The sequence below is a fragment of the Perna viridis genome, chromosome 2 (genome assembly GCF_037379345.1).
Source record: "Perna viridis isolate PV_CMFRI_1.1 ecotype Kerala chromosome 2, ASM3737934v1, whole genome shotgun sequence".
Lineage (NCBI taxonomy): Eukaryota > Metazoa > Mollusca > Bivalvia > Mytilida > Mytilidae > Perna > Perna viridis.
The window spans coordinates 14190544-14212857 of NC_142446.1; the positions used below are offsets into that span (position 1 = coordinate 14190544).

General features: G+C 33.4%; 1 protein-coding gene across 3 annotated transcripts; it reads left to right on the forward strand.

Annotated features, from left to right (window-relative positions):
* Positions 1-6719: 6719 nt before the first annotated feature.
* Positions 6720-20485, forward strand: LOC148623742 (peptidyl-prolyl cis-trans isomerase FKBP2-like). Of its 3 annotated transcripts, XM_088565821.1 has the most exons (6): positions 6720-6859; positions 8499-8570; positions 14741-14909; positions 15927-16039; positions 16320-16402; positions 20023-20485. In XM_088565821.1, the coding sequence occupies exons 3-6, from the start codon at positions 14742-14744 to the stop codon at positions 20082-20084; spliced, it is 426 nt and encodes a 141-aa protein (XP_088421947.1). In that variant the 5' UTR covers positions 6720-6859; positions 8499-8570; position 14741; the 3' UTR covers positions 20085-20485. The 3 variants fall into 3 exon arrangements, with proteins under 3 accessions (XP_088421947.1, XP_088421944.1, XP_088421946.1); XM_088565818.1 differs by lacking the exon at positions 8499-8570 and having other exon boundaries at positions 6760-6859; XM_088565820.1 differs by lacking the exons at positions 6720-6859; positions 8499-8570 and adding an exon at positions 9636-9756.
* Positions 20486-22314: the final 1829 nt, after the last annotated feature.

Sequence of the window (22314 nt, forward strand, 5' to 3'; positions counted from 1 at the left end):
AGCACTAGACTATTTTGACAACTTTAATGTGGTAACAACTTGTGTGCTAATCGAGAATACTAATGCTCTCTGTAAATATGATCTATCCAGAATTGTTTCGGACCATTCGCTCTTAATATGGGATTTGAAACTTAATTTTCGGTGTGATTTATTCACCAACAATATTCCGAAAACCATGCAGTCATACTAAGAAAACATGTATGATACTCGTCACATTCCCGACGATTGGCTTTGCACGAATCGTCTGTTTCTGAAATTACACGAATAATTGGAAATTTAGAAAATTCGGAAGCTGCTCTGAGCAAATTAGACATCATGTATGAAGGATTTGTCAACACTATTGAAAACGAAATGCCTTTGAAACTGCATTCGAAAACCGTAATTATTCATGATGGTGTTGGTAATAAAAGGAGAAGATGTAAAAAGTCTTGGTGGAATGATAAGTTAACGATATTGTGGAATGAAGTGTGTAACTTTGAAAAATCGTGATTAAAATGTTCAATTCGGAGGCAAAAGAAAGAATTTCGGCGTCTATATGTTAATAAGCGAAAAAAAATTGAGATGGCTCAGTATCATGTAATAGGGAAGAAGTTTTAAATAAATGGAAATCTGATTTTTCAGATATGTTCAATAGAAATAGTGAAAGTCATTTTCATAGTGTTATTAATGAATCAATACATGTAGATGATAATTTGCTTGATTGTGAAATTTATATTGTAGAGGTGTACAATGTTTTAAAAACTTCCAAAAAATGGAAAAAGTCCAGGGTATGATAAAATTCCGGTTGAAATGTATAAAAACCAGACTGCGATAAAAGCATTAACTAAAATGTTTGATGTCTGTTTTAATTCTGGAAAAGTGCCTCGTATGTGGTCAAAATGCACGCCTTATTAACAAACTTTATGATGTTAACTTTTTACATGATACACTGATTGGCTTGTTGACGACATTAAGAAGCTGAATATTGCAATTGATATTAATTATGAAAAAAATTGTATTTTATTATACGCAGATGATGTATTTTTTAGCTGAAAATGAACAAGATTTACAACAATTGTTGGATGTACTAAATTCATGGTGTTTGAAAAGTTACTCAATTGATATTAATTATGAAAAAAATTGTATTTTATTATACGCAGATGATGTATTTTTTAGCTGAAAATGAACAAGATTTACAACAATTGTTGGATGTACTAAATTCATGGTGTTTGAAAAGTTACTCAATCGTCAATTGTGATAAATCAAAGGTTATTCTCTTCAGAACATAGTCAATGTCAAGAACTTCGTATTAATTTATGCCTAATGATAAAATAGTTGCCACTGTTTCTGATTAAATTATCTTGGTCTATGCTAACCGAATTTTTAAGCTATTATTGTATGGCTAATGCTGTTTCAAAATCAGGTAGTATAGATCATTATAGGGTTATTAATATCTAAATGTAAAGCTAATGGCGGATTTCAATACTCTGTATTTACAAATCTTTTTGATTCTCTTGTAATGTCTGTAATTGAGTATGGTGGTGCAATATGGGGCACAAAGGGGTATTCGTGTATAAACAGTGTAAAAAACAGAGCAATGCGTTTTTTTCATGGGTGTCGGTAAATACATACCAAATTTGGCTCTGTATGGTGATATGGGCTGAAATATGGTGTTTTTATGGTGTAATTCCCAAGGAAATAGGAAAGTTAAAAACTGGCAATTTAAGGTTAATGCAAAATTTAAGAGTATTAATATAGATTATTTGCATGTGTAATACAAACTATGTTATGTCAAAATCTGTTATAAAAGATATTGAGGATAATTCTTTTGAAACGTTCAATCAAGAATGGTATTGTAAACTTATGTCAAATGATACAAGCAAACCTCGTATATACTGAAAATTTAAAAATACTTATGGTAAAGAGAATTATTTGATAAGAAATATGCCTGGTAAATATAGAAGTTCTTCCTCTAAATTTCGGTGTGGTGTAGCGCCGATAAAAATCGAAACCGGTAGAAAATTTACGTATAGAAGAAAGAACATGTTGTAATTGTTGTTTTAGTGTTGAAGATGAACAGCATGTGTTATTGGAATGTCCTTTATATGAAGATATATGTAATGAATTTTTTTTACCCTTGCCTGTTGTATTTATGATGATTTTATAAACATGTCTGATGACCAAAAATTTATTTTTATGTTCAGTAATGATGCCATGATATTTTATACTGCCAAAATCTGCCATAATATTTTATTAAAACGAAAATTTGTTTAATTATGATATATATATATTATGTACATTAGGTGAGACTTTAAGAGTAATCAAGGGAACCAAGGTTATAGCGGTAATCAAAAGAATATAATTCAGGGACAAAGACCAGACATGGAAAACAGACACACACAACAAAGAACATAAAGTAACTAAAATCATACATACAAAGTAACAAAAGTAAATGAGCAACTCGGACTCCACTAAAAACTGGGAGCATGGACCAGGTACACCGGTAGGGTAAGCGTCCTCTGCTTTTCTAGAAACACCCGCCGAGTTGCTCATAAAAAGTCAAGTCCAGGGTAGACAAACGAGGAAAGGTAAACTATGACCCGTTGAATAAATCAGTTTTCATGGTGCTGATGGATACATCATAACGATCCACGAGTTCATGATGACGACCATAAAACTTCTGTAGTGATGACTTCAATCTTGTAGCAACATAACCCTATTCCAGAAGCCTATTTGTTAGACTTCTAGCGCGATACAAAAAGTCTGCGTAGTTTCGGCAAGCTCTGGCATAACGTATGAGTTGTGATATGAACACTCCATACGCAGGAGCCGAAGGGATGTTGCCACAGATGAAAGGAAAATTGACAATTCTGAATGAAAAGTCATCACATTTGTCGTAAAGTTTGGTCAATAGTTTTCCTTTACCATCGATTTCTAAGTGTAGGTCAAGATATGAGGCTGACTTCACAGTGTCTGTAGTATCCTTTATCTCAAGTTCTTTTGGGTAGATGCGATGTATAAAATCCCCGAAATTAGGATTGTTTAAAGATAATACGTCATCTATATAGCGGAAACTGAGATTGAAGGATCTAGCCAAACGATATTCTTTCTTTCTGATCAAATCAGCTATAAAGTCAGCCTTATAAGAGTGAAGAAATAGGTCAGCAAGTAAAGGAGCACAATTTGTTCTCATTGGAATGTCGACCGTTTGTTGAAAAACACGTCCACCACACTGGACAAATATGTTGTCGATTAAAAATTCCAGCATTTTGTAAACATCTTCCTCTGTATATTTGGAAGATGATTTGGAATTATTTCTTACAAAGTATGAGGAATCTCTACCAAGAACTATATATTTGTATCTAGGTGTACCATCTTTTTTGGGAAAAACAACGATGTATAATGTTTTTAAGTCGGGATTTTAACTGAGTATGGGGAATAGAAGTATACAGTGTTGAAAAATCATAGGTTTTAATGCTATAACATTCAGATAATAGTCTTGAACTGATTGTCTCCAAAAGATCTTTCGAATTTTTCAGGATCCACATTGAATTAATACCACTACGGGAGTAACAAGTGTTGTGGTAGGACTGCAGACCCTCTTTGACAGTTGTGAGTATAGAAGTTAAAAGTTTTGAAAGAGGTTTGGTGGTACATTTTGCAGATCCAGCTATGAAACGTTGTTTTGTATGGATTCTTGTGAAGTTTAGGAATCCAGTACATAGACGGTAAATCACCATCATCGTCCTTGGTAGAGAGACCAAAAGAGGATAGCACAGATTTATGGTTTTCCACAATCTCTTCTTTGGAGAGAGTGGTAGCAGTATAGGTCTTATCACTGCTATTATTTTCTACGTTTACCTCTGATAATAAACATTGGATATTAAACGTTTTGCTGACAAAAACACTTTTGTTTTGGGCTTTGTCTGCATAAAGTATTTGGCTTGTCTTGTCTTGTTTACACCCTTAAAAACCTATAAACTGATTAATGTTAATTCAAATAAGTTCAAATAAATTCGTTTTATTTAAACGACTCCATTTAGTAGTGTTTTGAATTGTTTTTACTGAGGTTTATACAAGTTGCTTAATTTCAATCGTTAATCACTAAAAATATTATTGCATACCATAAATGAATACATATTGCACTGCAAGAGAAACTTACAGGTTTGGAAATTGTTGGATTGTTTTCAAGACGATAACAGTACATGGCCATCTTGGTGAAATATTCTAAACTCAGATATATATATTTTTGCAATTTTTAGTAACAACTATATATTTACAAAGTTAGGATTTAACTTATGGGCTTCCAATTCTCTATTTACTCAAATGATTCAAAATTGGACTATCGAGGAGTGCTACTGTCGAATCACTAAGTCGGTAATTTTTTATTACATGCAATTGTTATTCTACACCAGACACGATAGAAAAGAACGAATAATACGGTGAAATGTAACAAATACACTAACACCGTTTGCAGCTACTTCCTGTTTTCTGAACGACTTAGAAGTATTGGGAAATTTCTCAGCACCACTTGGAAAGAGTGATTAGATTTTTGGGACGTATATGACTTAAGCATGATGACGTGTACCGCGTCTCCCTTGTCCAGCCTTTTAGGTCATCTACTTCCTGTTTTCTGAGGGACTTAGAATTTTTGCATGTGCGGTTCTGAGAAATTTTCCGTCGCATATTTCTAAGCACCCATTGGAAGGAACTTGGGTAAAAATATCAGAATTTCCTTGGCACTTTTAATCCCCAAAAGTCTTTTTTCGGTTCTGTACTTAGCCTACAATTAAGATTTCTGTTTGTATGGTCATTTTTGGGAGAACGGGGTGTATAATTGCTCTCAACTAACTGTTAGTATATCCTCCAACGGTTTTATACAGCATTAACCCCGCCGTAGTTTGCAAATGTCCAAAGTAAGGATTTCCGTATGTCTTGTAAAAGGTTAGTCAGTTTATAGCATGGAAGAGTAATCAAGGGAACCAGGATTCGTAGGAATAACCAGAAGAATGAACCCATGGACAAAGACTAGACAAGGAAAACGGACACACGCTACAAAGAACAAAAATCAACAAAAACGGACGAACGGACGGACAGGAGTAAATAAATACCCCGACATTTCGTTGCGAGGACTTAAAAAGGAAACTTTGAATTCCTCTGATTCTGTGTAAAGGAACCCAATCCCAAGTATCATGGGTCGGAAGCATTGCGCTGGAGTGATGGTTGCGATTTCATGTCTATCCGCGTTTTTTGATACGAAGTCAAATTAAACAGGCCTACCCTGCAAAGCCGCTAAGCTTGTCGTAAAAGGCGACTAAATAGTGCTCAGAACCCCGGCCGGAGGCTAGGGCGCTTTGCCACAGAGCAACTGGGTTGTGTGCCCCAAGTGATGCCACGTTCTTCGCACGTTAAAGAATACTTCTGTTGTATTCTCCCGGAGTAGGAGCCAGAGGGCTCCGCCACAAAAGGCTAAATTGCCCGACCCTACCCACCTCTCCCTATTTCCAGTAGCAATCAAAATTTGTCGACCCCATTATCCTTGTGTCACATCCCATTTTCATTTCATCATCATTGCATGTTCATTTTATCATCCATTTCATGTTCATCGCCTGAATATATCTGAAATATTGCTGCTCGGGCGTTAAACCCCAACAATCAATCAATCAACCATTAAGGTAAACTACAATACTGGGTCAAGGACTATGACAAGCCGTGGTGGATTTTATTAAATATTTATTAATATCAATAAATCATTATTGATATCGATAAATGAATTATTGATATTAAGGATAAACTATTGATATCAATAAATGAATTATTGATATTAAGGATAAACTATTGATATCAATAAATGAATTATTGATATTAAGGATAAACTATTGATATCAATAAATATAACATATTTATTCACACGTTAATAAATAAATATTGATATCAATAAATGTTTTATCAACACGTTAATGAATATTTGTCTACATGTTAATATTTAATAATTGATATAAATAAAGTGTACGATTTATCAATACGTTCATAAATATTTATTAACATGTTATTAAATCATTTATTGATATCAACAGATAGATGAATTATTAACGTGTTGATAAAGAGGGTGCCACTATAGATGGTTTAATCGTGGTCAGAAAAGTGTTTGTAATTGCTTATTTTATTGGAAATTGCCCAGCATGCAGAATCTACTAGCTTTAATAACACATGAACTAATATTTATTAACATGTTAATAATTCGTTCAATCTATTGATATCAATAAATGATTTATCAACATGTTAGTAAATGTTTATCAACATATTACTAATTCGTCAATTTATTGATATCAACAAATCATTTATGCACATGCTGATAAATATTTATTAACATGTTATTAAATATATATTAACACGTTGATAAATATTTATTAACATGTTGATAAATATGTATTAATATCAATAAATGGGGAATAAATTCCACAACGGCTTGCCATAAGGGACTGTATATTAGATATAAAGCCCCTGCTATGATATTTGCCATACATGCAAATTCTCTTTGAAGTTAAACATAAACATTGTTTCAGATCTCATAATAACGAAGAATTTGGCGAAAAAGTGATTTGGATGCGGGGGATTTTGGTACGTGTACGGATATCGGTTACATATTTTGTTGCTAGTTTGTTAAACTGATGTTAAAACATCCTCTGCTGCTTTTCCCTTAACTAATCATTTGAAATTAAAACCAGTTTAGTCTTTATCACTTTTGCGTTTTAAGTAAAGGAGACATGCAAGGATAACAAAATACTTAGGCTACACTGAGGCAAAGTTGGACCAGGCAGGAATGAGCAACCCAGGATACCAAGATGGCGGTTTGACCAATTACGTGTGGAATGGCGAGGTAAAAGTGTGATTTCTCTTAACTCCATGAATATATCAGGCTCGTTTTGAAACTGGGAATTTATATGTGCCTACAAATTTTGACCATTTATTTTTATTGAAGTACAATGAAAAATATTACCGAAATCAATAGTTGAAATTTTGGTTAAGGTGGGGAGTAACGGACAGTTTCAACGACATATTTTGTTGGAGAAGAAATTTAGGAATAACATTGAATATCTTCGTGTAATTTCACTTCTATAGCAATATCTATGGCTTCTTGACTGTATAGAAATGTGTTACTACTAAATTTGGTCGATCGTTTTAAAACCATCAGTAAAGATCAATATAGCTTGTTTGTTTACAAATTGTCTCCATTTATGTGGCAATTAATGCCTTCAGCTCAGAGTTGTCTGTCTTAGTGGTCGTTAATGAATTACTTTGAACAATTAATATAAAAATCATGATGTTATAGTTATATTATTTACATTTATATGGGTAACATACATTTTTGATTTTCAGTAAAATGTTTTAAGTGTCAAATCATGTATACTCGGCGTCACATAAATAACATACTGTTAAAATTTGAATAAAAATATTTTCTACGACTTTATTGACACCAACCTTCGTTTAAATTGTCTTAAATGACTTGCTCATTCGTTTAGCCAAACAGCTTCTCAAAAACAAGTCGCTTATTAGCTTAAATCATGCGTAACAAATCCTTACGGGAAAATCCCATACTAATATCCGCCATGTTGGTTTTTACGGGACGATTTGTTTACAAACGAAGTGCGTAAGTTCCCGTCGAACTCCGGTGACAATCGTCTGCTTGATCAACTTCTCGGTATTATACGTTGTTCGCGTAAAATAAATCCGAGATATCCGAAATAACGCCGAATTGCATTCTGGGTTCTTCGGTTTTTGGACAAACCATTTAAACGTAAACAACATCTCCTAGCAACCCGATCACTGTAAACATGGCCGACTTTTTACAATGTAAATATTGCCACCTAGAATTAAAATCTGACTGGAATTTAACGATTCAATGTTTAGGGAGAAGCCGTTTGGCTTAACGAATGAGCAAGTCATTTAAGACAATTTAAACGACGGTAGGTGTCAATAAAGTCGTAGAAAATATTTTTATTCAAATTTTAACAGTATGTTATTTATGTGACGCCGACTATAGTACTACTGATAATTTTGCATATCAAAATATTGCATAATACCATTTGATATATTCACATTGAATTTAAAGGTATTGTTAATAAACCCAATAGGTTGAACACACTCTACACGTTGACATACTCCCACACTGAGTGGGGAGACGCTCTCGGACCCACGTGGGGTCTGGGAGTAGGCCAGAGTGTCAACACAGCAGCCCAGCCGCTAGTAGGACCTACTTGGTGAGCTATCCTGAAGGCTGGGCTCCGCTATCTAACTGACATTACTAATAGAATCCCTGTACGGGGTGATTGTACGAGATCCGTAAGGATAGTCAAGACCATAAAAACCCCCAATCATTATTATTAAATTAATTTTTCATTTGGATGGATTTTCATGATGCAGACTGATGTTTCTGACGAATCTGATCGTTGATATGTTTCCTTTGATTAAATGGTCTTTTTACTCTCTATTGATTAAAGTAATTTTCCATGTTTCAGGTCATATGTGGAGGAAGATAAACTCTGGAGTAAACTCGCCATACTGTGGACATATCTGTGATAAAATTTTATGTATGAATAAATATATAATTATGAATTAATTTTAGCCCGGTCAATGACTATATTAGACATGACAAGTATGAATTGACAGACCCTGTGAGATGAATCTTGGTGTAATTGTGAGACTTATTTCAAATCAAACCTAAAAAAGGTACTAGAGTTTATTTTAAAGGGATTATAATAAGGCTAACTTTATGTTTTATTATAAAAATCTTCAGGTCTTGAAGTACTTCTAGGAAAACCATTGACATCAATCGAAGTTGATACATACAATTTCATGAGACAATAACACGTTCATGTTATGCAATACCTTGGAAAGTGTAATTTACTCCTGAGTACTGAGGCAAACGCTAATGCAGAAAACACCTAATAAAACTTAAATATACTAGGTATTCACATGCATATATGTATACATGTGCATCATTTAAATCAGGAAATAAAGACACAAATAACAAAGGAAAAGAGCCTGTTTATACTACATAAAGCGAAACGAAAAAAAATGTGCTCACACAAAAATTAAAAATTCTAGTAGTCTTCAAGATGTACACCTAAAACTGTTATCATATCCTACAAAACTTCTCAATAAAGATGTTACTGATTTTTAACCATATTGGTCCCGTTAACGTCTATGATAAAGCCGAAATACCTTTATCATGGACTCATTGGAATTCAGAGGTTGCATATAGCGTTTCAGAACCCCTGCATCCAAATACATTCCATTCATTTAGTTTACGCATATAAACATCCATTTTTTAATTCAATACCAGACTGTAACAAGTGAAAGAACAAAACCACTTTGCGAAGAAAATATAAAAAATCAAATATTTGAACGACCAGGCATGAAAAACAGGAATATTGACAGTCACCTTTTAGAAACATTTGTCATATGTATTGATTAAAATCCTAATTCATGTAAAGAAGCATGAAATGTATATTTATAACCAGTCCCTGTCATGGGCTGTTAGAACATCAAATTTTGTCTATACTACCCCGTCAGATACTAATGATGAAGTACTTAAATCAAAGTAAAGTAGAAAGGTCCGTTTAAGAAATGGTATAACCAAATACCCAAAAAATCTTCCACACCTTTTATAATGGGTTTCTCTCCCCTATACTATAATACCCCTGACTGGACGAGCAGAAGCGTTGACACGTACCAGCACTTCAGAATATAGTTTGCTCACACACCAGGAAAAAGGTTTAAGTAGAACCAAGGCTTTTTTTCATTTTTCGTTTATGTCTTACACAGGGAGACGACCAGGCAAAACAAAAATTAGCTTCCCCCAGAGGCAAGACGGCTACTATGGCAAGTGGTTGAATTTAGGGACCGGTTATTATCTCCAGGGTTGGACCAGCAAATTGAAAAATGATCCGGGAAAAAAAAATAACTGACCCCCCCTTTTCCAAACATAAAAATTCTCAACACATTCCTCCTCTCAAGTACCAAAAAAAAAGCCCCCTGCATTTTTTTAAAATGAAATTTCAAAGTATGTATTGATTTATTCAAAACAGAATAGGAAATATATAGTACAATCACAAGTTATTAAGTTTCCAATATTTGAGCATGTTATACAATATAACATGGTTTTGGGCAGTTTACACAGGACATTGTGTATAAAATTCTAGATATTGCACAAGTACACGTGTAAATGATTTTTCTTTAAAAAAAAAAATTATGACCCCTTCATCGATTTGTCAAAAAATACATACCCCCCCTTCAAGTACTGCTATTTTTTCTTTGACCCCCCTACTTTTTTGCCAGCCCACCCCTGGAGATAAATTATGACCGGTCCCTAATTCCTCATTAATTGATATCAATAAATATTTAATAACATGTTAATAAATATTTAATAATACGTTGATAAATATTTAAAAACATGTTAACAAATATTGACAGTCTTCACTGTTAAGCAGTAGTCCAAGGCCCAAGGCTTATCAAAATGGAGGTGGGCCTGTAAAATTAACTACGACTAGGGGACTGATCGACGTGAAATCACAGGTTTAACCTGTAAGAAGATGAAGTATAGGCTAGAGATTGCTTATCAATAGACATGTCCCTTATTTAAGGCAAGCAGTTGTGAAATTTATTCACCATTTATTGATGATAAGGCAATGGCCTTAAGTGCGAGCAAAGTCCGAAGCGAAAGTATCAGGTTTCCTTTTCAACAAATTAAAATTGATGATTGGGGGTTTTTACGGTCTTGACTATCCTTAAGGATCTTGCACGACTGCCCCTTATGGGGATTTTGTTCATAAATGTCTGTTAATAGTTGGAGGTAGCGGAGCCCAGCCTTCGGGATACCCGACAGAAGAACTCGGTCAGAGTATGTCCTACTAGCGGCTGGGCTGCTCTGTTGACGTTCTGGCCTACTCCCAGACCCCACGTGGTTCAGAGAGCGTTTCCCCACTCTAACTGTTTGGGAGTATGTTAATGTGAAGAGTGAAATTAGACTTCATATCATCAGGGACTTTATAGGAGAGTTTGCAAATCTCATTAGTGATGCCATATTCCCTAATTTGCATCTCATTAATTAAGTGTCAAAATTGGTTGGAAAATAAACAACATAATAAACAATTAACAATTTTAGGAAAATCATCCCAGTTTATCAAACCTTAATAAGTTTGTTATTTTATGTCTAATTTTGGTTCCATAAAATGTTTTATTTAGATGAAATAATTCATAATTTGTGGTCATTATTTGTCTGATTGGTCTGGTGTAAATGTGTACATGTAACTATAACTGGTCATTATTTGTCAATTGGTCTGGTGTAAATATGTACGTGTTACTATAATCCTGGTCATTATTTGTCAATTCGTCTGGTGTAAATGTGTACATGTAACTATAATCATGGTCATTATTTGTCAATTGGTGTGTTGGAAATGTGTTCATGTTCACATCTTGTGGTGAATTCTATTCTACTTTTAAACATGAATTCAGAATTGAACCATATCTTCTAAGATTGTCCCCAGCAGAACGCATTCATTTGACAAAATTCAGATGTTCCATCTTAAAACTACCCATAGAAAGTGAGGTGGTCTGGAGTCCCACGGAGTCAAAGAATATGTAATCTTTGTAAAGAAGGAATGGGAGATGAATTTCACACATTATTCCAGTGTAATAATCTAACGGTAAAGTATTTGAGATCTCGTTACATCCCAGATTACTACTCAAAGCACCCAAATATGATTAAATTTGGTGGGTTATAGTCTATCTGTAATGTTCAATTATACAAAAGAGTGTGTGCTTTTTTACGAAAAATAGCAAATCTCATATGAAAGTGAATGTGTTAAAATATAAATGTGAATTTGTATGTATGCATATATTTTAGGATATTGACTGTTCTATGTATTTGTCTTTTTTATGTATATGTTTGTGATTGTTTTTTTCTGTCCTCTTGTACACCTACTGTGTCTGATTGATTGATTGTTGGGGTTTAATGCCTGAGCAGCAATATTTCAGCTATATTCAGGCGATGAACATGAAAGGGATGATAAAATGAACATGAAATGATGATGATGAAATGAAAAAAGGGATGGGACACAAGGATAATAAGGGTCGACAAATTTTGATTGCCACAAGAAAAAGGGAAGGATGGGTAGGGTCGGGCAATTTAGCCTCCTGTGGCGGAGCACAAAGGTTCCTTCTCCTATCGAATACCACAGCAGGGTTCTGTAACGTGCAAGGAACGTGGCATCTTTCCCAACACAGTACACCACTATGGTTTGCGGTCAGGTTTTCTGTATTATAGCCTGACAACCCCTGCATGTAACACGCCAGAGGTACCCCATTCAACCACCTGGGGCACACATCCCAGTTGCTCAGTGGGCAGAGCACCTAGCCCCCGGCTAGGTTTCTGAGCACTATTTAGTTGCCTTTTACGACAAGCTTAGTGCTGCTGCAGGCCTATTCTTTTGACACCTGAACCAGCACAGGCCCTACTGTGTCTGAGGTTATTAATAAAATCATGTCTAATCTTGGAAACGTATAATTACTGATATAATTTAGGAATTGTGCCTAATAACTATAAGTTTTAGGAATTATTCATATGTATGAATACAATTTTTTATCTTGAACATCAGGTTTAATTAAAATTGTATTCATACATATGAAAAAGTATTTTTATACAATATCTTTAAAAATAATCAATGAACTTGCTAACATCAACAAAATAAGTACATGCATGCATTCATTTATTTTTACCTACAATGTTTGGGTGGATAATTACTATTGATTTTTGTGATTAGACATAATTACTGAAATTTCTGGAATCATGCATAATTTATTATTATACACTTTTACAGTAACATAAACATCGCTTATAATGCTATTTAGAAAGAAAAATGACACGACACATTTCTTCTGTTTGTTTTATATGTTTAGGGTACAAATTGCCTATTTTTGTCTCTCCAGGGGACAGTGTGTGAAGTATTTCAGCGTTCACAGAAGACTCATAGTTTTTTTTTATATTTTGTTTTGTTTTATTTTTGCTTTTGTGTTGTCTTTTTACAGATTACACTTTTCTATCATTTCTTTCATTACAATCAGCCAAATTAGTAGCGCAACTGTAACAGTCCTGGTTTTTAGGGTTGATAACAAAACCAAAACATCTAGGGTTTGTAACTTTATTCAACCAAATATAAATGTCAAATACAAAGCCCTGTAATAACAAATATATACATTAGTTGTATAATACTGAGTATTTCTATAAATAAAATACATGATACTTGAATAACCTACACTGCAAATAATTCTCCCTAAGTACAAATGACATGAATTCCTTTCGACCTGTAACATTGACCTGACCTATTCATTTCAACACTGCATATACTACAACACAAATCATGTATATATTTCATACAAGAACATTCAGCAAGGTGTTTTGCACAATAAATGACAAACTTCTGCTTGCAAATACCTTTCATTGGCTAAACACTCAGTTATCAGGACAGATAATTTAAACATATCTGATCATATTAATAGTAATTACAAAAGAGTTAAATTCAAGATAACCCTGCACCAGTAACAATATGCACATAACTATTCTTACAAAGCATCCTAAAATAAAGGGAAATAATCACAAGTAGAATCTATGAAAATTAACTATGAAATATCTGTCACACTTACTCAAGCTAATCGTAAATAAAATCAATACAACCAACTCACCAATTTGTGGAATTGAGCCCATTTAAATGTAAACATCACAACAGCTGCACTTTACTCAACAACTACAAGTACAATTCTTAGACACTAGAGTAATAAGCACCTGCAAGACAATAACACAGTAATAAATACAAGATTCAATAGATCATATAAATCTTTCAAAAATGCATACAACATAAAGTGTTTCAATATAACGAAGTCAAAATAAGAATACCTATTTTGAGCCGAATCAATTACTCTGTGTGACCCAATACACAGGATAAAAAGATCGAAGGTCACTGTCAAATAAATGGAACACTCAGGCAATACACATTCACACAAGGCTCGTACAACAGAAGCATACAACAAGTCATACTCAGGACGTGGGAAAACTTACTCTAAGACTGATGTTGTGAATGGTAACTCCTACTTCTATCAGCTGTCAAGACAGAGCCAAAATGAGGAAAATGACTTACCATGATTTCTGGTATAATATTCTTCTATAATTCTGGTCCTTCAAAATGTTGCATGCAAAACGAAAGTATTAAATAACTAGATGACTTTAAATCTGAAATATTACAAAATAATGACCAGCCATCATTACTAAATTTCCCTAAAAAATTAACACCTGACTAGAATAACCAATTAAAAGTAGAACACCTATACCAGGTAAATAGACAAGAGCAGAACATGTATGTTTAAATCAAATGATAAAAATGTGAAATATAATAGAACACGCCTATAACCAGTGGAATTAGCAAAATGGATAAAAGTTCACTCTACTATACAACCATACAGAAGGTATTATTTATATCCAATTGTATATTTGTTATATTTCTTAATAAAAAACAAAACTATAATCGTGGTCATTATTTGTCAATTGGCCTGTTGGAAATGTGCTCATTTAACTGTGGCCATTAGTAGTCTGATTAGTCTGTTCATTGTTTTGCATAGTAGCTAAACAAATTCTATAGATAGTTTTGTATCGGCAATTTTCAAAATGATGTATGTAAGACATGAAACTCTTCCATTTTTTTTACAGAATGAAGTTGGGATGTTGTTTAAACTCTGCTATTGTGCTCCTTATGGTGGTGCAATCTTGGGCAGGTGAAGAAGAAAAAAAGAAAAAACTACAAATTGGAGTCAAGAAAAGAGTTGATAACTGTCAAATTAAGTCAAGAAAAGGAGATACACTTCACATGCACTATACTGTTAGTTTGTCATCTTTTTTTTAAATACCATATAGGCTTCAATATACAATGTGATATGATATCTTAGTACATGTAGTATAAAATTTGTGAACCAATTTTTTTTGTTTGATTCAATGTTTTATTTTACAATGATTTTTTTTTATTGATTTAGTGAATAATCATTTTTAAAAATTATTAGTTGATAGGAAGCTATGATTCCTTTGCTGTTAAATTTTCCTTTGTAGACAGTTATGTGTATTACTGTACAATGATTTACTTGATATTGGAAGAAAATATTCAATCATAATTATTAATAAATAAAGCCCTTGTTATCCTTATTCTCTCACACAATATCAGAGTTATTTCCCTTGCCGTCATCGCTCAGGATAAAATAATGCAGCATAAATGGTCAGCCCGTGGTAAAACAATGAAAAAATAGAGTTTCTGTGATTTATTTTGATTGTAATAGGACAATTCTTTACATTTTCTTGACTTATTACAGTAACCTAAGAACAGCCATATTTGGCTGGACACTTTACGCTAAAATTAAAATGGTCGCTAGTGAAACTTTGTTTTGTATTTTTTACATATAATAAAAGAAAGGGCCAATTAAGTAGAACAATGATAGATGTAGCAAGAGTTGTTTTCATTATAAGATCAGTGTTCACACATGAACAGGTACAATGTTTCATTCATTGACAATTGTTATTGTTTGTTTTCTTACAAGATGGCACACGTGGCATGTGACAAGTGTTACTGTGTATGTGTGTAAATGATTTTTATGGAATATAATAAAACTTTTTTAAAACATAACATCTTGATATTTTTATTAAATATGAATTTGATGTAAATTAGGCTACTGAAATGAACGAAAATAGCTGATACACATTGGAAGGTTATGTGTTTGTTTACATGATTAAGGTGGGCAGTAACTTGCATACACACAAGCCACACCCAATAAGTTGCATGCTGCTCATATAGCTTTTAATGACGTCATATTAGAATTTATTAATAAACAATTGTGATTAAATTTCACAGGGAAAGTTGGAAGATGGAACAGAATTTGATAGCAGTATACCAAGGAAAGAACCCTTTGTATTTACTTTAGGAGCTGGACAAGTAATAAAGGGCTGGGACCAGGGATTACTTGGGTATGATTTAAACATACTGTATTGACTGAGTAACATTTCGTGCTAAAACAGACCAAGTTTATCTTTTAAAACTGTTTTGATATGAATATTTATACAATGTACTAGAGCTTTACATTTACATTGAAATTTTTACACTGCTCATGTCACAATAAAAAGTGGTCCTTTATGGTAGTGAGTTTAAGTTTTATAAATCTGAAAAAATTGAATCATTTCTAATGCAGATCCTTTTCTATAGCACATATGAACTCTGCCACAGTTAATTACACACATTTTGTTACAGGATGTGTATTGGAGAAAAAAGAAAATTAGTTATACCTTCTGATATGGGTTATGGAGATAGAGGTGCTCCTCCCAAAATTCCAGGTATGATTTTTGTAAGATCCTATTATATTGAAGATGTGCACCTTTTATATGGTGCTAATTTGACATATTTATACTCCCACTTTGTAACATTTTTCTCAGAAACTACAGATCATTTCCTCTTGATATTTGGTATGAAGCCTCAGCTAGTGGTTCTATACCACGCTTATCAATTTTGGTCTTGACAGACAACTTTTACCTTTTAACTGTTTTCCAACTTAAAACATATTTAATCAAATGTAAAATTTTTCTATAAAACCTCTCATCACAGCCACTTGATATTTGGTATGCAGCCTAAGCTACTGGTCCTATACAGCTTTTACAGATTTTGGTCCTGTCAGACAACTACTTCCTGTTTACCGACTATGGGAATTATACATTTTGAGGGTGGGAGAGCAGGGATATACTCAGTGAGAGGTGCTCACATATCCCTTGTTTGATTCAGAATTTTTATCTGTTTTTTACCAGAACTATTATTTGGGAAGGATATGATGAGAATAGTTCATACAAGGACCTAAATTATACTGGGCAATGGACTTTGTATGATAAAATTTTATTTAGACTATAAGTTACAACATATTTTTATCAAAAGCACATCCATATTAGGATGGTACCAGTTAGGATGGTACCAGTATTAAAAAAGTTTTCTCTGACAAACATGTGACCAGGATGCATTGTATGGACAGACATGTAATCAGTCTGGTTTAATATGACAGGGAGTCATAAACTCAAGACAATGTGCCAACGCTCCACAGTATTGTAGAACTGCCTAATTTTGGTCTTGTAATCTGATGCTTTGTAACATTTATCACTTTAAAAAATTGTCAAGCATCTGTAAATCTATATATCTAGAAATAGCTCAAGCCAAGGCCTTCAGGATGTAGTAAAAATTTTCTGGAAAAAAAAAATACCCACAGCAAATAGGGTTACCATAGAAACCATGCAAAAATATGTGAAAATTTGCAAAAAAGTACATAAACTCAGGTTTAAAAATATCCAATTTCCCGCAAAATATCTTAAATTTTTATTTCATGCCCTGACCTATACTGCTACCACTCTCTCAAGGGATTGTGGAAAACCATAAATCGGTGCTATCCTCTTTTGGTCTCTCTACCAAGGACGATGATTGTGATTTAATCCATATAAACAACGTTTCATTGCTGGATCTGCAAAATGTACCACCAAACCTCTTTCAAAACTTTTAACTTCTATACTCACAACTGTCAAAGAGGGTCTGCAGTCCTACCACAACACTTGTTACTCCCGTAGTGGTATTAATTCAATGTGGATCCTGAAAAATTTGAAAGATATTTTGGAGACAATCAGTTCAAGACTATTATCTGAATATTATAGCATTAAAACCTATTATTTTTCAACACTGTGTACTTCTATTCCCCATACTCAGTTAAAATCCCGACTTAAAAACATTATACATTGTTGTTTTTCCAAGAAAGATGGTACACCTAGATACAAATATATAGTCTTGGTAGAGATTCCTCATACTTTGTAAGACATAATTCCAAATCATCTTCCAAATATACAGTTTACAAAATGCTGGAATTTTTAATCGACAAAATATTTGTCCAGTATGGTGGACGTGTTTTTCAACAAACGGTCGGCATTCCAATGGGAACAAATTGTGCTCCTTTACTTGCTGACCTATTCCTTCACTCTTATGCGGCTGACTTTATTGCTGATCTGATCAGAAAGAAAGAATATAGTTTGGCTAGATCCTTCAATCTCAGTTTCCGCTATATAGATGACGTATTATCTATAAACAATCCTAATTTCGGGGATTTTATACATTGCATCTACCCAAAAGAATTTGAGATAAAGAATACTACAGACACTGTGAAGTCAGCCTCATATCTTGACCTATACTTAGAAATCTATTGACCAAACTTTACGACAAACGTGATGACTTTTCATTCAGAATTGTCAACTTTCCTTTCATCTGTGGCAACATCCCTTCAGCTCCTGCGTATGGAATGTTCATATCACAACTCATATGTTATGCCAGAGCTTGCCGAAATTACACAGACTTTTTTTTGCACTAGAACTCTAACAAATAGGCTTCTGGAACATGGTTATGTTACTACAAGATTGAAGTCATCCCTACAGAAGTTTTATGGTCGTCATCATGAACTCGTGGATCGTTAAGGTGTTTCCATTAGCACCATGAAAACTGATTTATTCAACGGGTCATAGTTTTCCTTTCCTCATTTGTCTACTGCGGACTTGACATTTTATGAGCAACTCGGCGGGTGTTTCTAGAAAAGCAGAGGACGCTTACCCTACTGGTGCACCTGGTCCATGCTCCCAGTTTTTAGTGGCGTCCAAGTTGCTCATTTGCTTTTGTTACTTTCTATGTATGATTTTAGTTACTTTATGTTCTTTGTTGTGTATGTCTGTTATCCATGTCTGGTCTTTGTCCCTGGATTACATTCTTTTGATTACCGCTATAACCTTGGTTTCCTTGATTACTCTGAAACTGTCCAGACTTTTTCCTTCGAAAACCCCTTCCTCATATGGGCATCGCCGGTTAGATTTTGACTTATTTCTCTTTGTAATCCACTTATTAAATTTAGCATGGTAAAAAATTCACTTACCTTCACTTTCACAATGAAGTCAAATTGTCATTGAAAAAAAGCCCCTTCAACATTGAAAATATATAAAACATTGCAAAATACTTTGAAAAGTCCCCTTTTTTTCAGAAAATAGATTCTTCATTTTTAATCACTATAGCAACCACCTGTTTCCATTAATGTCATTTTTCATCCTTGGCCAAAAGTGTGAAACTAAACTAAACTGTGAAGTGCTGGCTGTGTCATGCACAATGGTTGTTGACCTTTGACCTCAAGGTTAAATTCACAATTTTTGTGACAGATTTATGTCCAGGCTGTAACTTTTGGTTATGTTTTTGATATTGGGTTTACTCAAGACAAAATCATGTACAACAGTTGTTGACTTTTGACCTCAAGGTCACATTTATGATTTTTGCATAACAGATTCCTGTCAAGTCTGGGCAGTACCTTTTTGTCTTTTGGTGTATGCATTTGATTTTGAGCATGGCTTATTGTTGAAAACAGTCTTTTGGGCAGTTTATCGGTTTCCAGACTTAAGATATACATGTGCATCATTTATTGTGGAAAATATTTCTAGGACATTTTGAGTGGTTTCTAGATTATAGATATGCATGTGAATCATTTATTGTGGAAAATATTTCTGGGGCATTTTGATGGGTTTCCAGTTTATAGATATACTTGTGAATCATTTATTGTGGAAAATATTTCTGGGGTATTCTTAAGGACTTCCAGTCTATAGATATACATGTGAATCATTTATTATGGAAAATAATTATGGCACACTTTGAAGGGTTTCTAGAATATAGATATACATGTGAATTACTTATTGTCTGCACTTGTATAATTCTTAGGTTGAGCTTACTCATTTGAAAAGAGTAATTACATGTACATGCATGTACAATTACATATGTACGATGTATAGTTAACTGTTATAGTTATTACAGATACCATTTAAGCCTTTTTTTATTGTGGTATTTTATATGTGCTATAAATATGAATAAAAAAAAACACTAACATCAAATATTTGATTGGTTTCAGGTGGTGCAACATTAATTTTTGAAGTGGAACTGATTGATATCAAAAGACAGGACGAACTTTAAGAACATTCTATTATTTTTTTTCAATTTTTGATATTTGTTATTGTTAACTTCATTACAGTTTATTCTGATTCAGCATGCAATGACAACCAACAAGGATATACAAATGTTTGCAATTTAAATTAAAAGTTCAATATAACCTGATTCATTACTTCTGTGGAATTACTAGTAAAGAGATATGATTTGTCATAATTCATAATAGGGAGCCTTTCATTATGTTATACATGTAGTACAAATGTGTATCCAATTATAGCAAGTACTTTTTATACTTGTAAATTATTGGCATGTTACTAAAAAGTATGATTTCCTTAAATGTGTCAAATCTACACCTTTTTCATAGTGTAAATGTAGTGGAATATTCCATTTTGAATCATGTTTTTTACTAAACAGTATGTACACTTTAATTTGTGTTGTGATTTATTGCCAGTAGATTTTTGTACATGTACATGCATCAATTTTGATGGGACATATTATTCTATAACGCTGTCTGCCTGTCCATTGTCAACACTTCGTACAATAACTCCAAAATGCTTTAAGCCGTTTGAATAATACTTTAGTTAATTGTTCATATTGACGGAAGAAGGCTCCCTTTAAATTTATAAATTTACATTTATTTTGAATATTTAGTTTTTGAGTTGTAGGACTTTTTGCATTTAAAAAAAGGGGGATGGTTTTTCTATTTTCACTCTCTGCCATAGTCTTTCTATCCATGGTCATAGGCTACCTTTTGTTTTCTGTAAAATTTTTATTTCACTTTTTCAATTTTTGGCACTTTTTCATAAAAAAAGTGGGATTGTTTTTCTATTTTCATGCAAAGACCACGAAACTTTGAGATATTAATTGTATTCATTATCATAGGCTGCCCTTTGTTTTCTGTAAAATTTTTACTTCACGTTTTCAATTTTTGGCATTTTTTTTCATGATAAAGTAGGGTTGTTTTTCTGTTTTTGCAAACACTAACAGAAAAAGTTTTCAGCTAAGGCCACTAAAATTTGAGACATGGCTCCCTTTGGTTTTTTTGTAAAATTTCCATTTCAAGTGTACTAAGTTATTTTTCATCTTTTAAGGGCAATAACTCTTACAAAGTCGTCTGACAACTTTGATCCCTGGAGACTTTTGTAGGCCTTACAATAAGGATCATTTCAGTAATTGAAAGAATGTTGCTAAACCAATCAGTTTTGGAGATATAATGTGAAAAAACTACTGTCTGACCCCTATGTTCTATTTTTAGTAACAGCAGCAATGCTTTTTGACAGATCAAAAATCCCCACATTAGTTCTATGCAGGATACCCCAAGGAACATTCATCTAAGTTTGGTTCCAATTGGTCAAGTTGTGTCAGAGGTGAAGATTTTTGAAAGAAATAACATTAAAAATAGCAAAAAAACATCAAAAATGCAATAACTCAAACATTATTTAACAGATAAAAATGAAAGTTTGACCACAGATAGATCTCATCATGCTGAACACTTTTATTTATGTAAGAATTTGGCTAAACCTAATGGTTTTGGAGATATATGCAAAAAACTACTATCTAACCCCCAAGTTCTACTTAGTAACAACAGCCATATTTTTTTGTCGGATCAAAAATCTAAACACAATTTTTGTGCAAGATACCCAAGGAACATTCATACCAAGTTTGGTTCCAATTGGTCAAGTAGGTCAGAGGAGATTTTTTAAAAGAAATAACAAAGCAAAAAAAACCGTCAAAAAAGGGCAATAACTCCAAGATGGCTGAACAGATTAAAGTGAAAATTTGACAACAGGTAGATCTTATCATGCTGAACACTTTTACCCTGTCAGAATTTGGCTAAACCTAACGGTCTTGGAGATATATGTAAAAAAGTACTGTCTGACCCCTATGTTCTACTTAAGTGACATCCACCATGTTTTTTGACTGATCAAAAATCTAAGCACAACCTTTGTGAAATATAGTCTAAGGAACATCTGTGCAAAGTTTCATACAATTCCACTCAGTAGTTTCAGAGGAGAGATTTTTGGAAAAATTGGCAACAGACGACAACAGACCCCAAGTGATGGCAATAGCTCACATGGCCTCTGGCCAAGTGGGCTAAAAATTGACAAGTGCAAGAGTTTTGCCATCACTATGTATCTATCATCTATTAATTATAAAAAATTTCAAACTCTGAAAATCCTCTATCTGACTAGTAAGATGGATTGTAACCAAAGATGGTATGAATATTTGTCAAGATATTCTTAACAATCTTTGTGTG